General features: G+C 47.2%; 1 protein-coding gene across 6 annotated transcripts; it reads left to right on the forward strand.

Moving 5' to 3' along the window:
• Window positions 1-553: 553 nt before the first annotated feature.
• Window positions 554-11,838, forward strand: LOC308435502 (ATP-binding cassette sub-family F member 2). 6 transcript variants are annotated; one of them, XM_080936182.1, is made up of 14 exons: window positions 554-612; window positions 1,208-1,416; window positions 3,145-3,357; window positions 3,769-4,123; window positions 5,428-5,523; window positions 6,212-6,314; window positions 7,878-7,973; window positions 8,178-8,297; window positions 8,382-8,471; window positions 8,732-8,842; window positions 9,456-9,518; window positions 9,728-9,856; window positions 10,475-10,678; window positions 11,185-11,838. In XM_080936182.1, the coding sequence occupies exons 2-14, from the start codon at window positions 1,248-1,250 to the stop codon at window positions 11,320-11,322; spliced, it is 1,887 nt and encodes a 628-aa protein (XP_080792308.1). In that variant the 5' UTR covers window positions 554-612; window positions 1,208-1,247; the 3' UTR covers window positions 11,323-11,838. The 6 variants fall into 6 exon arrangements, with proteins under 6 accessions (XP_080792308.1, XP_080792311.1, XP_080792312.1 ...); XM_080936185.1 differs by having other exon boundaries at window positions 3,148-3,357; XM_080936186.1 differs by having other exon boundaries at window positions 1,208-1,407.
• The last annotated feature ends 5,805 nt before the right edge of the window (window positions 11,839-17,643 follow it).

Here is a 17,643-nt window from a genome sequence, read left to right on the forward strand (position 1 = left end):
CTAGGCTCTGTAATTTCGGTTCCATGAAACTAGGACACTTTTCTCGAACAGAGCCTTGTTGGCGTGGTCTGCAAAGGGTTACTATCTCACTTTCAGAGTCACATCTGGCTAGCAGCACCTCAATCGTCTTTTCCCTCCACCCTCTAACTCTATTCTCCCATTGTTTGGAACAACACTCTACCGACGCATGCTGGGAAGTTTCGTACTCCCTGCTGGTTAAACCAGTAGAGCAGCCTGGTAAATTTATCTGCTAGGGGGTGGAGTATCGTCTGGAAGACCAGCCCACCTTTCCGAGGAGCAATCTGGGATTTGCAGTTTTCAGCTCTTTAAACCGGCTTGGTAGGACGGGACTCTTGAACTCTTATCCTCCCCCAACCCGATTCCTCGCGCGTTATGATGACGTCACCAGAGCTGCGCAACACCTGGGATTTCTGGTAGTTCTAGAGGACAGTTCCCCCCTAAGTTTGAACGATTCGAGAACTACATTTTCCAGAAGACCTCGCGGCAGCGCGCCAAGGGCCGCCCGGGGCCGTGATTGGCTGGGGAGCCGGCCGCACGCGGAGGAGCTCAAGGAGCAGCTCTGTTGCGACAGAGGCCGAGCGGCGAGGCCCCGTGAGTAGGGGGGGAAGGGGCGCCGGAGGGGAGGAGAGTGCGGACCCGTGAGCAGGAAGCGGGAGGAGAAGCGGAAGAGAGCTCAGGGTCGGGATGGAAAGGGCCGAAAAGGAAAAGAACTGGCCCAGGCAGAGACGCGGGCGAGCGAGGTGTGGGGGAGGTTGGGGCAGCGAGCGCGAAGACCCTTAGGGACCCGCTGGGGAGGATTCGTGGTTCCCAGAGAGAAACCGCGCTGCAGTCAGTGGGGTGGATGAGTGGGACGGAAGGGAGGTCCGGGACGAACTCCTGGCGAAGAACCGAAAAGGAGGCGGCTGGCAGAGGTGCGCGAGCGCCAAGTTCGGAAACTGGAGACGAGGGGCAGAGCGGTCCCTCACTAAAGGCCCTGGGGGAAAAGCGCATTCAAGTGAAGCTGGCGGTGGGGATTGGCGCGCGAGCCCCAAGGGAGGAGATGAGGCTGGTGGAGCGGTGGAGAGTGTGAGAAACCATGACAAACTTGGCGGGGACAAGAGTTGAGCTCCAGAGGCTGATAGGAAAATTCCAAGGAGGGATGGGATACAGCTCAGACATTCTTGAGTATCAGTTTGCTTTTCTTCAGACTCCTGGAAGAAGAGTAACTACCCCTGTGGCTCATCAAGATGCCTTCCGATCTGGCTAAAAAGAAGGCAGCGAAAAAGAAGGAAGCTGCCAAAGCTCGACAGCGGCCCAGAAAGGGACATGAAGAAAATGGAGATGCTGTCACAGAACCTCAGGTGGCAGAAGAGAAAAATGAGGAGGCCAATGGCAGAGAGACCACAGGTGATGGAGGTGGGTTGGGTGAATTTCCTGATCTGGTTGTCTCAGACAAAATCAGACGCCAGATGTAGATGCTTAGGCCTTTAATCCCTGGGTTCAGGAGGCTAAGGTAAAAAAGATGGAGGGTTTGAGGCCAGCCTAAGCTTATTTTTCTTAAAACAAAGTATTGCACACATGTCTTTATATGCCATGAAACTTTTTAGTGGCACCCACACCCGTAGAGCTAAAACTCGTTACTGATCAAGGAAACTGAACTCAAGTGGCAAACACAGATGGGAGTTTTTGATCTACCTTGGTGCTGCAGTAGACAATAAAAGAGAAGGCAACTTATTTCCTGTCTTTCTTCCTACCTGTGGTGGTGAGTATGTCAGGCTATTTTTACCATATGGTACTCTTTTTTTTAGGGGGAGGCAGATGTTTGGAGACAGGAGGGTTTCTCTATGTAGCCCTGGCTGTCCTGGAACTCTGTAGACCAGACTGGCCTTGAACTCATAGAGATCCACCTGCCTCTGCCTCCTGGATACAGGAATTGAAGGTGTGAGCCACCACCCCCTGACTCATCTGGTATTCTTAATGTCACAGGGACAGTGATTATACCAATGATTAACACTTTATACATTGTTACATGTCTTTTTATAACTTTTCTAATATAATTGTGGTTTTGTTACTTAGGTTTGGGGGGTTTATTTTCCCATACTAGATAATATACTCACATTATAAATATAGTTTGCTCTCAGAAAATATACTTATAGTTTCCTTTCTCTGTTGCTGTGAAAGAACATTTTTTCCTTATATTCCCAGGTCTATCTTGGAGGGAAGTAAGGCGAGGACTTTTGTTTTGTTTTTCAAGACAGGGTTTCTCTGTAACCACCCTGGCTGTCCTGGAACTTGCTTTGTAGACCAGGCTGGCCTCAAACTCAGAGATCCTCCTGCTTCTTCCTCCAGAGTGCTGGAATTAAAGGCATAGACCACCACACCAGGCATCAGCTTTCTTATGTAGCACACACACTCTGCTAGAAGACTGCACTGCCTGCACTAAATTGGACCCTGTACGTTAGAATTAAGAAAACGCCTTGTACCCATGGCCGCTGGCCAGCGTGACGGAAGCCGTTCCCCAGTTGAGGCCTCTTGTCAGGCTTTTGTGCAGTTGACAGTTCAAGTTAACTATGGTATGGGGGAGACATGGCAGTGTATGGTAACTAGCATCCCAGCCTAGCTCTTGTCCTCACTGCCCAGGACAAAGACTTCATGGTCCTGTGCATGAGTGCTCACTGTCCTTTGAGTCTTACCACAGTTTTTGTCCTTTTACACACTAAGTTCATATGTATTTCCATTTGCTGTCTCCTGTGTCATTTTGCAGTGTCACTTATGTCTACATTAGTCATTGCAGTTTATTCTGATTTGACAGACTGTGTTTTGAGGTGTATGTATGTGACTGTCACCACTAAACTTTTGAAGAAATACAGTGTTAATGGGAATAGGAATATAGCAACTAGAGTTTTAAAACGACCAATAGAGTCAAGTGGTAGGAAGAAAGAATGGGAGGGGAGGAAAGTGGGAGGAGAGAGAGCTCAGCATCAAAGGGCTTCCGAGTAAAGCTTGTCTGAAAGCAAGGTGTCAGGCAAGTCTGTGTCAGAGGCACTGTCTGAGTCGGCTTCACATAACCTGAGCTCAGGTCCTGTGGGATCTGCATGTTGGTCCCAGATCTAAGTTTGACTGACCCTTCCACATCTGCCCCAGAAGTGGATTTGCTGACCAAGGAGCTGGAAGACTTTGAGATGAAGAAAGCTGCTGCTCGGGCTGTCACTGGCGTCCTGGCTTCTCACCCTAACAGTACTGACGTCCACATCATCAACCTCTCACTCACCTTTCATGGCCAAGAACTGCTCAGTGACACCAAACTGGAATTAAACTCAGGCCGGCGCTATGGCCTCATAGGCTTAAATGGAATTGGTGAGGCCCTTGGGGGTCGGGTGGAGGAGGTCTCTCTTTCTTGGTTTGTCTGTCACTTAGTATGTTTTTAGCACTAACAAAGCAAGAAATTTATACCATGAATGTGGGCCAGACATGCCTGGGACAAGGGGCTCATGACACAGAACTGTGTGTAGTGTGTATCACGGGAGTATTTTTTTGACAGAAGGTGCTAGAGAGGTTGGTGGGGGGAGCGAGGGTGAAGCGTAGTGGTGTGAAGCCTTTCTAAATGAACAGGATTTCACAGGCACTGTAAAACTAGACTTGAAGGGATATTGGAAAGGAAATCCTGAGACTGCGTGACTTACAAAATGGGGATCCTGGTTTGCCTGTTAGGAACAGGTGCAAAAGAATGGGGGTGAAAATGGCTGAGTGTCTTCTGCCCCCACTTAGGAAAGTCCATGCTGCTCTCTGCTATTGGGAAACGTGAAGTGCCCATCCCCGAGCACATTGACATCTACCATCTGACCCGTGAGATGCCTCCTAGCGAAAAAACACCCTTGCAGTGTGTGATGGAGGTGGACACAGAGCGGGCCATGCTGGAGAGGGAGGCTGAGCGCTTGGCTCATGAGGATGCGGAGTGTGAGAAGCTCATGGAGCTCTATGAACGGCTGGAAGAGCTGGATGCTGACAAAGCTGAGATGAGGGCCTCAAGGATCTTACACGGCTTGGGTTTCACACCTGCCATGCAGCGCAAGAAGCTGAAAGACTTCAGTGGTGGCTGGCGGATGAGGGTTGCCCTCGCTAGGTGAGCTCCCTCTTCCATCATACCATCTCTCAGAGGGCAGTGTTCACTCTGGCAGGAATGTGGAACAGGGATCATGTTCAGTATGTTGTCAGATGAGCTAGCCATTATGATGTAATGTGGACTCAGTGTCCTGGCTGAAGTACTTACAAATACTTCCATTCTCTGTGCTGGTTCTCAGCACATGGTCCAGTAGACCCAAGTAAAATGGTAGTGAAGTGTCACCTTGATCCCTTCTGTGATTCTATCCTGCTAATTTTTTATGATAGTATAATATTGGACAGCATTGGTGCTGCCTGTCCTTTTTACCCCTGTAAACTTGTGGTTAAAGTGAGTTTGCTGTCCTGTATTACACCAGCGCCCTCCCCAGGGAGCTGAAATGAGTGTTTTCTCTTATAATAATGAAGTATCTCAGGCTGCACACAGTAAACAAAATAGGCACATTTTTGTTTATGGCTCTAGAGGCACAAGGTCAGGGGAGCTCAGCTGATGTAGTGGATCCTGGAGTGTAGTGAAGTGTGGTGTAGGCTTCATGTGGTGAGAGATAAGGAAGTTCGTGTGTCTGTCTTCTTGTCTCTCCTTACAAAGCCATGAAATGTGTCCTGCTTGGGCTCTATCTATCCTGATGACTGTCTAATCCTGCTCACCTTAAAGAGGCTTTACCTAAGCACCAACATTCAGATGCATTTACTCCCTCTTAACACCTCTCTGTGGGGAGTCCACACCATACTGAAGCCTGCTCCTGGGAAGCAAGTTGGTGAGGCTGCCCCATGGCCCCTGAGAGTTGCCTCCATGTCTTAGAACATGAGTGTGGTGACTCCACTTGCTAACCAGAAGTTGCTCTCACTAGTTCAGGAGCTCTCTCAGTGCAGGCTGGAATGTGATGTTCAGAAGTACTCTTACCAACTGCCCCAAGTCTGGTGACTGTGCCTGGAAGCCAGTGTTTCAGCCTTGGTTTACCAGTATAAAAAAAGAACATTCTTTGGCCACTTGGAGTCTGTCACCCCATCAAGTAATCTAACCTAGAAGCTTGTTGCTTTAGTAACTTGTTTCCTCTCGTGCCTCTGGTGCTCCCTAGCTGCCATCACAACCCTCAGATGCAAAGGGTCTTCTCAGCCTTCCTACAGTCCGAGTTCCTTACACTTTCTACCTTACTGTCAGTCCTGAACTCTGGAGCCCTTTCTTCCTCTGAGGTAGAAAACAGATGGATTGGCTTAAGGATTCGGCCCAGCCCTGAGCAGCATCGTGACAGGAAAGCTGCACCTTCCCTTTAACATTTAAGATGCCTGTTTCCTTTGCATCCTCAGAGCCCTCTTTATTCGGCCCTTCATGCTGCTTCTGGACGAGCCTACCAACCACCTGGACCTGGATGCCTGCGTGTGGCTGGAAGAGGAACTTAAGACGTAAGAAGCTGTGTACTCAGTAGCAGAGTACAAAGGAACTAGGTGCTAGAAGCTGCCCTGATGAGTGTGTATGAAGGGAGGCCAGAGACAGGCAAGATACAGCAGTGCCAGTGTAGTCAGACTGCCCTTTCTGTTTCAATGGGGTAGGTTTAAGTCTTTTTGTTTTCCTGTGTCCAAAATACAGCATCTTCACTAAAGAAAATGTTTTTGTCTGTGCATGTGCACATAAGTGTACATAAGTCATGTAAAGTGAGTCTAATGCTTAAATTTATGGTGGTGATAAAGAAATATAATAGTAAATATTGTCTCAACTTTAAAAAGAAATGGGAGCTGCCTTAGTGCTCCTTAGTGCTGTCTTTTTAAAAAAAAAAAAAAAAAAAAAAAAAAAACTGTTTGGGTTGACCCTACCCACAGCTCTGGATACCTATCTGTATTTATATATACAGATTGTTGACATCACTTCTGCGCCCATCCTGACTCCATTGCCTCGGACTGTCTTAACTGAAAGGCTCCAGGAGCCCCCTTCCTGAAGGAATGCAGCATTGCCTGTGTCCTTGCTGGCTGCAGAAGCTTCAAGGGCACTTGGGTTCACTAAGGGTGGGAGTAAGGGCTTCCTGGGACTTGCCATGTAGCTTTTTGTGACCATCTTTGACTTGAGACCTTCCTGATTGGCTCTTTGGTTTCACAGTTTCAAGCGCATCCTGGTCCTTGTGTCCCATTCCCAGGACTTCCTGAATGGGGTCTGTACCAATATCATCCACATGCACAACAAGAAACTGAAGTATTACACAGTGAGTGGGCCTTGGCTCCTGTGCTTACTAACTCTTTGAATTTATTAACCCATTTTATTTTAGTCCCAAAGCCTTTGCTTCTGCCCATAGGCCACAGTTGGCAGCTGCTGTGTGTGTGTGTGTGTGTGTGTGTGTGTGTGTGTGTGTTTTGCTGCTGCCTTTACTATTGTGACAACTTGGTACACAAGAAAATAAGCTAGTATCTTAGCAGTCTCACTGTTGTGCCTTGCCTTTTTTATCTTAAAAAATAGTTAGTTTTATCACTATTTTTAACAATGTGTACCTGTGTGTGGGTTTGTGCAGGTGAGAACAGTACAGATCGTGCTTAGGCCAGAGCAGTTCTAAGCACCTGCTGTGGATGCTGGGAATCAAATGAAAAACACACATCACTACATAAGAGACTTGTAATAAAGTGTTTTAATGAAAAAATAGGTGCAGTAGCATCTACATGATCCCTGCACTATGTTGGCTGATGAGTGTCATATCAACCTGAATTCCACAGTGAGCATCAGTCTCTACTAGGGAAAGGGAAACATGGATGTCTTCCTAGTCACAGTCATTGTGGAGCATTAGTAGTTTCTAGTATTGCCTTCCAAAACTGGATGTTTGCAATCATTTGTAGAAAATGTCATATGGATGCATCCTTTATCTTTAGTTATTTGGAATCTGCTTGGTTTTTTTTTTTTTTTTTTTTTATGTGTATTTTATGTATATGAGTATTTGTGCATTCCAGTGCCCATGAAGGCCAGAAAAGGGTCTGATTTACAGATGATTGTGGGCTACTGTGTGGTTGCTGGGAATTGAACTCGGGTCCTTTGGAAAAGCAGTCAGTGCTCTTAACCAATGAGCCATCTCTAGCCCTTATTCTATAATCCTTAATGATCATTCTGTTTTTCAGGTTACTTTTTAAATTAGTAACTGCCTTTCTAGATGAACATATAGTCTGCCTCTTTAGTATGCTTACATAGTATGACCATTGTGTGGAGATCCTGACTTGTTTGTTAGGCCTTTTTAATGGACAGCTAGCTTGAGTCTTAGGCTTTGGCTCAGATAGAAACCATGGCAATCCAAAGCATGATCTGAACAACGTCCAGTTGGTTTGTTTTCTCTGGGAGACAGTCCTTATCCATATGTGGCTTCAGAGTCTGGTGTGAGCAGTTAGGGATGGTTGAGGGCCTGAGCTTCATGGTGTCCTCATGTCTGTGTTCAGGGCTTCTGATGATACTGGGTTCTTCTGGTTAACCTTAGGATTTACCATGAGCTTGGCCTGGCTGAGCAAGGGGCATGGAATTGAAAATATACACCCATACATTTCTGGGTGGCTGAAGCATGGCTTAGTGCTTACACCCTTGCCTAACATGAGCCGTGCTCTAGGTTCCGCCCTCAGCCCTACAAAAATAAGCAGCAGGTTCTGTTAGCATGTGCTGCTGTAACGCCGTTCCTGTTTATTGCTCAGCCTTGGAGCAGCAGCCAGTGAGTAGGGCTCTCTCTCCCTCTACCCCGAGTGAGAACCCAGTGAGCCCTGGGTAAAAGCTGCCCCTTGCCTGGGGCATTTCCCCACAGGGTAATTATGATCAGTATGTGAAGACACGGCTGGAGCTGGAAGAGAACCAGATGAAGAGGTTTCACTGGGAGCAGGACCAGATAGCACACATGAAGGTAGGGAAGCTACACTACTCTCTCCTAGGTGGGGGTGAAAGGGGCTAGAGCCAGGGAAAATGTGGGTCATTTCTTACTCTAGGGTTAAGTTGCTGCTTCCTGTTTCCTGTGCACAGTTCAAGTCCCCTCCTGGTCTACTGCAAGCACTTCAAGCCCCTTCCTGTCTCCTGCACCCACTCCAATCCTCCTTCTGGTCTCTTGCAGAACTATATTGCCAGGTTTGGACATGGCAGTGCCAAGCTGGCCAGGCAGGCCCAAAGCAAAGAGAAAACACTACAGAAAATGATGGCATCTGGACTGACAGAGAGGGTTGTGAGTGACAAGGTGAGGTGTGATTGCTGTGGTTAGGTGACTGACTGGAGCATGAATTTAAGAAAAAACCCTGACCTGAAAATGCCTCCCCTCTAGACGCTGTCATTTTATTTCCCACCGTGTGGTAAGATCCCACCACCTGTCATCATGGTGCAGAACGTGAGCTTCAAGTATACAAAAGACGGGGTGAGTACAGTGTGCTGTGTGTAGCTAGGCTGGGTGTGCTGTGCATGGGCAGTTTCAGCAACAGGAACGTCTCCTGTTGTTGCTGAGTGCGTCTGCTGACTTTGCCAGAGAGGAGACTACTGTCAAGTTTAGCAGATGGAAGCAGTGGGTTGGATCAACTTTGACAGTAATGGCCTCTCTGTTCTTCCCACCTGTGGGGTTGGCACACCAGGCAGCAATCCAACTTCTAACCTTTGTTCCTCTCTCTTTACCCACCTCAGCCTTGCATCTACAATAATCTAGAATTTGGCATTGACCTTGACACACGAGTGGCTCTGGTAGGGCCCAATGGAGCAGGGAAGTCCACTCTGTTGAAGCTGCTAACTGGAGAGGTATGGTGCTAAGGTGGCTTGACATGGCTTCTACTCGGACCTGCGTTGAGGAAGAAGGGAGCGTGTGAGTGAGTGCCTTGGTGGTTGAGTGAGCCATGTGGAGGGGCTGCAGCAGTGCTGAGGCCAGGGATGACCTCCCGGTGGGAGGGGTGGGAAGGACTCTGTATGACAGTGCATGCATTGAAGACAATTGTACAGTGGCGTTTCTTTTGAGAACGTGTGTTGCCTCCATCATGTGCTTTATTAATGTTTTATACAATGGACCTGGCCTGTCTAGTAAGCTACTGTGGCCTTCACTTCCCCAAAGAGTCTGTTAGTGAGTCTTCCCAAGTATATACTTTACATTTGTTTTATTGTGTGCACATTCATGTGGGAGTTCTCGCCTTCCACCTTGTAGGTTCTAGATCAACTCAGGTTTTCAGGCTTAACAGCCAGTGCCTTTATCCATTGAGATCTGCACAGCCCCTCCTAACACTCAAGAGTGCCTAGATGGTAGTCTGTGTGTTATCTAGCACAGTAGATCAATTAGGGGGTGGTTTGTGCCCTGTTCAGTATATGTGTTTGCTTCTGTCTGGGATTTTCGCCCCTGATTGTACTTAATACTCTTCCCTAGCTTCTGCCTACAGATGGAATGATCCGGAAGCATTCTCATGTCAAGATAGGGCGTTACCATCAGGTACAGACCTGGGGTCAAGGTTGGGGGTCAGGGTGGAAGAAGGGAACAACCCCTCCTGGGAACATAACTCCTCCCTGCTTTCTTGTATCCTGAGCAAGTATCTAGAAAGGCTCCTAGGGCGGCGGCTTTTAGGGTATGCCCCTGTCACACCAAGTGGCATCCTTTTGGAGGAGGTTCCCTCAAATGTGGTGGCCTTGCTTTCTCTGCAGCACTTACAGGAGCAGCTGGACCTGGACCTTTCACCATTGGAGTACATGATGAAGTGCTACCCAGAGATCAAGGAGAAGGAGGAGATGAGGAAGATCATTGGGAGATATGGCCTCACTGGGAAACAGCAGGTAAGAGAGGAGGGGTGGGAATGACCCAAGATGGCTCAACAGCTACTGCCAGATGTCATCGGAATCTGTCGTCACACGTAGGTTTGGAGGTGATTCCAACTCCTCCACTCCTTTCCTCTGTGGTGTCATGCTCTATGGGGTTGTGGGAAAGATCAGCGAATGGGACTCTGAGAGGCTCCTGAGCCAGAGTGCTTGAGGGAGGAGCAAAGGAAATTGCAACCTAGAAAACAGACATGAAACTGCAGGGTCACTGGATCGTGTCATTGCACAAGGACTTATGTTCTAAGAGTGAGAGGCACTCATGCTTCTTAGCATTCTGCTTCTATGTATGTCTGTATGAGTATGTCAGATACCCTGGAACTGGAATTACAGATGGTTGTGAACTGTCATATGGGTGCTGGAATTTGAACCGTGGTCCTCTGGAAGAACCTGATGTTCTTAACCACTGAGCCATCCAGAGCCCTGGCTACTGTCTGCTGTATGATCTCGGGTCATCCTAAGCTCATGTCTTGCTAAGAAAAAAAAATGCAATAATGGTAACAAGATCCAGGAAAAGAAGTCTCCTGCTGCATAGCACCTGCAATGCCAACGTCAAATCCTATGTCATGGTTCTTCTAGGTGAGCCCAATCCGGAACCTGTCGGATGGGCAGAAGTGCCGAGTGTGTCTGGCCTGGCTGGCCTGGCAGAACCCTCACATGCTCTTTCTGGACGAGCCTACCAATCACCTGGATATCGAGACCATTGATGCTCTGGCAGATGCCATCAATGAGTTTGAGGGTGGCATGATGCTAGTCAGCCATGACTTCAGACTCATCCAGCAGGTGAGGTGTGGCCTGAGGGAGGCACAGATGTGGAGCATAGAGGGCAGAACCACATCTGCTAACTTCAGAGCAGGGGCTCAGGTCCAGTGGCCAGTTCTCATGACTCAGGATAGCAGTTAACTTGGAAGTCTCTCTTACTAATCTCACGAGATTCTTCAGCCCAAAAGTAAGTGTTGTATTAAGAAGAATTTGGATTAAAAGGAGGAGGAAAGGTTACTAGCCTTTTCTGGGCTTCTTAAGAAGCTAGGGTAGAAAAACATGAAGCCCCTGAATAACCAGGGGCCTGCCAGGGACCTGAAAGTGGAGGGAAGGGTGGCAGAGCAGGATCTAGCTTAGAAAATTCCAGAATGCTCTGGGTAAGATGTCCCAAAGAGCCCATTTATTAGTGAGAATAAGCTGGATGTAGTTTGAGGCCTCAAGAGAAGCCGTTATTTTGGGAAAGCCCAGTGCTGGCAGTGGGAAGGGTGCCTAGGACTGGCCAGATCAAGTCCAGCATCTGCTTTCAGGTTGCACAGGAGATTTGGGTCTGTGAGAAGCAGACAATCACCAAGTGGCCTGGAGACATCCTAGCCTACAAGGAGCACCTCAAGTCCAAGCTGGTAGATGAGGAGCCCCAGCTCACCAAGAGGACCCACAACGTGTGAGCCCTCAGCCAGGCTTGGGTCAGGAATGCCACCTGGAGACTGCCAGCTGACACCTGACCAGCCACTCAGGACAGGACCCTGGGGCTGCACTCCCACATTACTGCAATGCTGCCCCCAGCCTCTCCCCTCAGCCTGCCTTCGCTGCATCATGTCTCCAGCTGGACAGCACCTGTCCCACCCTCCTTCCATTTGGGTCTGTCTGTCTGGATTCGGCTGGCTGTTCCCTCCAGACCCTTGCTGGTTACCTTGCCTTGAAAGATGCAGCCTGGGGTACCTGGGTTAACCCAAGGGCCCAAGCCCTGGTCTGGCCCTGGAAGGATTCAAAAGCCTCATTTTATGGGTTTTGGTGATGTTGGAGAAATACCGCCGGCCCATCACCCCCATTCCTTATTTGCTTCTGGTTTGGAGCTCTGGGCCAGGGCCTCCTGGTCGGTATTTTAATAATTATTTAACAGTGTAGATCTATGTGTCATCTACCAAGTGTCAAATAAAGAAGGAGGAAGCTACAGACCCTTCCTGGGTCTCTGAGTCTTTTTCTCCTTGCAGTCAGCATTCACTCCCCTCAGCAAGCCATGGGCCTGATGAGGTAGGAGTCTTGAGGATTTATTTCCCTTACCGCCTTTCTGGATTAAGCATTTCCTTAGGCCAATGTTTGAGGATTTCATGGAGTTTGTGTGTGGAGGGCTTGTCAGATAAGAGGTGGACCTTGCCAACTTTTTGGAAGTCCTGGGAACAGATAGGAACTGAGGTTCCTAAGAACCTTCCTGATGCATGGATGCTGAGCCATGGGCCATACTTTACACTTGTTAAAAATGCAGGTTCTTGAGCTAGACCTGTCATTTGCATTTGGTGGAGTGGGAGATGTATAACTCTGGGGTCTACATCCTGACTCCGAGTTCTGTTATCTTTTCCATACACGCTCTTCTATTAGCTCTGTCTAGCTTATATCTGAGGTTCTACATAATCCAAGGTCCTTTGGAACTTTGAGGCTTCATGTCAGTAGGCACCCCCAAAGCCTGTGGCCATCTTTGTGAGAAAACACTCAGCCATTTTTCACTATGTGTTATAGTACATGTAAAATAGCAAAAGAAACTCCCAGATGGTGGGTGTCTAAATCCCAAAGGAGCTCATGAGTGGGAAAGCCAACAAGACCTAGAAAGGCTATATACATCATGCTCAATTTTAGTTTGTATGCTAGGAGGGTCTCTCAGATGGTGAGAGCTATGTAGGTGAAGGGACTAAGCTCTTCCACTGAAAGCTGAGCTTGGCAGGTGTGTTCTACCATAGCCCCAGAAAAGTCTGGCTCTGATTTGCTCCCTGGGCTGAGAGCAAAGTGGTTTAAATCAGCCTGCTCTGGGTATCCAAATTGGTTTTCAACAGAACCACTTGCTACCAGATCCGTCTGCCTATAATCAGAACTCAAAGCAAGGTGTGGCCCGGGTTTGGGATCCCAACACTATAGTTTAAGGCCAGCCCGGGTCTTTGAGCTCAGGGTTGGAAGGGCTTGGTATCTGAAGGAAGGGAAGTTTACTCAACCGAATAATCCAGTCAGCCTGTGTGTCACCTACACCCATTCAGCAGAGGAAAAGCCAATTTGACCACTTTAAGAATGCCTAGAAAGTCTGCAAATTATCTAAAATTAGCAGTGCTGTGTTTGGGATTCAGAGCTGCCCTTGGCCTCAAACAGCAGCTGTGATGTCGCTGTGTTTTGTGAATTGGGAAGGGGTGGTAGTGCATGTTTTCACTTGCAGGTGAGTAATGTTTGTTGCTGACTTCCTCCTCCCACTACACAACTACCAGTTTCAGATTGGTGGTACCCTCTTCCAAAGTTCCTATTCAGGCTGTACCAGGTTCCTATAGTCACAGTATCCAAGTGCCCGTGGCTTTAACTCAGCTTTGGAATCAAAATCTGACATACGGGTTGGGTCAGGCATGGACTAAGGAGATGGTGGCTGTTGGCCTGATTGAACTTAGAGCTTATAAGGTGACCCTGATAAGATGACCAACACGATCTTGACTAGCCACAACTTCCTGTTGGCAGAAATGGCTGGAGCACTGGTTAGTAAGGCCCCAGACTCCACCTCCCCCCAACACACACACACTAGCTTAACCATTCCTCTCCCACCTTACACTAATCAAGTCCCCTTCCTCACATCTGAGGTTGTCATCAGGTTGCCTGCCACCTAGAAACTTCTGTGATGGGAAAGGAGACAAGCACAGAGGGAAGAGCCTTATTCAGTCAACCTCAGGCCATAGGTAATCTGCCTTCTGACCAGTGCTGCAGTGACTGCCGTACAAGTGTGCTTGCTGCAGAATAACTTGGTATGCAAATACCAGGTTAAATGAACAAACCCTCTGTCACCTCCAGGGATAGATCCCCTGCTCACTTGGGACTCAGATGCTTGTGTAGAACAGCACTCTTAAAGTAACTCTTGGTATGAACTGTTGCTCATCCATGTACTGATAAAAACAGCAAGACTCAGGCACATCAAGATAGTACAATCAGACCTGAGTACCAAGGGCTGGAGAGATGGTCCAGTGATTTAGCATGTTTGCTGTTCTTACAGGGCCTCCATGTTCAGTTCTTAATACCTACATTGGGGTGACTACATTGGTATCTCCAGCTCCAGCGTCTGGGAGTGTATGCATGTACAGATACAAAATAAAATCAAACAAAATCCTTAGAATCTGTGAAAAAGCTGGGCACACCAATACACTGGGATTGTAGCCCAGCACTGGAGAAATAGGATTCCTGGGACTTGCTGGCCAGGCAGTCTAACTCAGTTGGTAGGCCCTAAATTTAGTGAGAGACCCTGTCACGGGAAGAGAAAGTCTTGTAATCAATCAGATCCACTTAAGCTAAGTACCAAAAGAAATAGGAAACTACAACAAAAAACCCTCAAAGATTTCCACAAAAAAATGCATAAACAAAGCCAGGCAGTAGCCTTTATCACCAGCACTTGGGAGGCAGAGGTAGGTGGGACTCTGTGTTCAATGTCAGCCTTGTCTTCAGAGTAAGTTCCAGGACAACTAGAGGTTATATAAAGAAACCTTGTCTTAGGGAGGAAAAAAAAAAGTAACAGGATTGGTGGTGCATGCCTGTAATCCCAGCACATAAGAGGCTGAGGTAGAAAGGAGTTAAATTCAAAGCCAACCCAAGCTACATATTTTTTTTTAATGTGTCAAACTGGAGGTTAGTTTACTGGTAGAATACTTCCTTGGCATGAACAATGCCCTAGGTTCCATCCCCAGCCCTGCAAACATAAACGCTCATGAGCACTTCGTGGCCTTGGCAGAGATACTGATGTAGGGACCCAAGTCCTCAAAAACGGCTGCCTATCTGTTGAGCAACTACCGTCATATTATTGTAATGGACAGTGGTGGTGTCATATCACAGCTTAGGGATGGTATTGCCCTGTCAAGATCAGCTCATGGCCTTGGCAGACAAATACTGATGTCAGGGACCGCTGTGCTAATGGGAGCTTTAGCTATATAGATGGAGTGTGTTAGGATTCTGCCTGTGGAAGTTCAAGGTCATAAGGAGATTGAAGCCAGCCTGGCTGCATGAAACCATGCCTTAAAAACAAAAACTAGCAAACAGTGACTGTTATCATAGGATATAGTGACATGGATGAGAGATGAAGTCACAAACAGAGCTGGAACTACAGATGAATGTGAGCCATCAACATGGTGGGTACTAGGGATTGAACATGGGCCCTCTGCAGGAGACATCTCTCCAGCCTTGTGCTCAGATCTGACTGCTCTGTTTCTGCCCCTGCATCTTGCTATTTTCATCATAAGTAAAGAAATGCTACTCACTGGCTTACTTTCAGGTTTAAGTTTGGCTGATTTTCTTAGACTACCCAGCCCACCTCCCAAGGTACTGCCCATAGTGGGCTGGGCAGGCCCTCCTACATTAATTCAGAAAGGAATGTATACTGTATGGATCATTTGTGTGTAATTGTTTATGCCAAACTAAACTATGGGGAGAGAAGTGAGGAGAATAGTTGTTTTAACTGGGGAGGGGGGTTGGGAGGGGCATAAAGGAATATTCTAGGATGATAAAATATTGTGACTGGACATTGGTTGCATAAATAAATACATTTGTCAAAATTTAGATATGGTGGAGAGATGACCTCTACTAAGTCTAAATCAAAGGAATTTGATGCCCTCTCCTGGTTTCCTGGGAACACACAAGTGATACACAGACATGCGTTCAAGCAAAACAACCTCCATCCACATAAAAAATAAATGTCTGTCTGTCTGTCTGTCTGTCTGTCTGTCTGTCTCTCTCTCTCTCTCTCTCTCTCTCTCTCTCACACACACACACACACACACACACACACACACACACAAATGGGGAGAAAGGCAAAATGCATGTATAACTGCCCATTTGTTCATTGAAGATGCTGACCTACCAGGAAGAGAGTCACTTTGCAATTACATAAACTGCTTAAACTTTGTGCACAGAGCCAGCAAGAGGCTTCCCAGGGTAAAGGCACTGGCCTCCATGCCTGATGATTTTTCAATAACAAGAAGCTACATGGTGGCGCAAGAACTGACTCCTGCAGCTGTGCTCTGACCTCTGCATGATCACGGGACATATACACACATGCATTCACTCTCTCTCTCTCTCTCTCTCTCTCTCTCTCTCTCTCTCTCTCTCTCTCTCAATAAAAGAATAACATTGGTTTTACAGCCTCATGTTGAGCAATGACAACCTTTCTAAGAAATTTCTAGTCAATTCTGTCCTATGAATCCAATGAATGTCCGAATAAACTTGCAAAAACTAACATGCCCACAACTGTCACTAGGCCATGCAATTGTGTGGACCACTAACAGAACAGTAGGAATAAAATGGAAAGAGCTTCCTGTTGCTTTGTGTCAGGACTGGGTGTCTCAGTCACTATTCTCCTTAAACGTCCCCATTAACACAGTGGTCCCTGACATCTATCTTTGCCAGGGCCACGGGTTGATCATGAACTCTGTCCTAGTTTGTTTTCTGTTGCTGTGTTAAACACCATAACCAAAAACAACTCGGAAAAGAAAGACTTTATTTCAGTTTAATGCTTGCAAATGGACCCTTGGGGGAAATCAGGGCAGGAACTTCCAAGCAGGGAAGAACCGGGAGCAGAAACTTCAGAGAACTGTTGCTTACAGACTTGCCCTCAAGGTCAAGTTCACACACCTTCCACAGCCTAGGCCCACCTGCCTAGGGATATTATTGCCCATAGTCTGTCCCCTCCAGCATCAATTAGGAATCAAGAAAATACCTCAGACATGGAGACAACCTAGTCAGAAGGAGCCAGTTCTTCAGTCAAGAACCCCTCTTCCCAGGTATCTCAAGTTGGCCACCAATGTTACCCATTATTTATCATCCTTTGTGAGGGATATCTTCTGAATGGCCCAGCCAGGCTGCAACACCCTGACACTCTAGAAAGCCCAGGCATGTATGTCTGTTGTTGCCTAGAGAACTGGCCAAGGATTGTGTCAGAAGGCACCAAGGACATCACAACTACACCAGCTCCAAGTGATGTATGGTCTGTTCTTGTGCACAGTGGTGATTTGAAAAGGGGATATGTTAAACCAAAGTATTGTCTGGGGCAATAGTGTCCCACATGTTTGAAGCTACCACAAGAGGAATCCTAACACATTCTGTAAAAACTGCTATCTGGAGACATGCCACAGGAGACAGGTGACAGTGCTTTGTGAGTGAATGACTAATACAGTGACACAGTGTTCCGGTAACACAGTGACACGGTGTTACAGTGACAATGATACAATGTTTCAGTAATGCAGTGATACAGCTATATGGTGTTACAGTAGCACAGTGACACAGTGTAACAGTGACAATGATAGTGTTACAGTAATGCAGTGATAGTGTTACAGTAGCACAGTGATACAGTGTTATAGGGACCATAGTATTACAGTAATGCAGTGATACAGTGTTACAGTAGCAAAGTGATACAGTGTTGCAGGGACAATGATATTTTTACAGTAATGCAGAGATACAGTGTTATAGTAATACAGTGTTACAGTAGCAAAGTGATACAGTGTTACAGGGACAATAGTGTTACAGTAATGCAGTGATACAGTGTTACAGTAGCACAGTGATAGTGTTACAGTAACACAGTGATACAGTGTTACAGTAACAGTGTTACAGTAGCACAGTGATACAGTGTTACAGGGACAATGATAGTGTTACAGTAGCACACTGATACAGTTACAGTAGCACAGTGATTCAGTGTTACAGGGACAATGATACAGTAACAGTGATACAGTGTGACAGTGACACAGTGTAACAGTGATAAAGTGATGCAG

This window comes from Micromys minutus, assembly GCF_963924665.1.
Source record: "Micromys minutus genome assembly, chromosome: 23".
NCBI lineage: Eukaryota > Metazoa > Chordata > Mammalia > Rodentia > Muridae > Micromys > Micromys minutus.

Coding starts and splice junctions, on each gene's coding strand:
- LOC308435502 (XM_080936182.1), top strand. CDS start 1,248: ATGCCTTCCGATCTGGCTAAAAAGAAGGCAGCGAAAAAGAAGGAAGCT. Junction 3,358..3,768: donor CATAGGCTTAAATGGAATTG/GTGAGGCCCTTG, acceptor GCCCCCACTTAG/GAAAGTCCATGCTGCTCTCT. Junction 5,524..6,211: donor CTGGAAGAGGAACTTAAGAC/GTAAGAAGCTGT, acceptor TTGGTTTCACAG/TTTCAAGCGCATCCTGGTCC.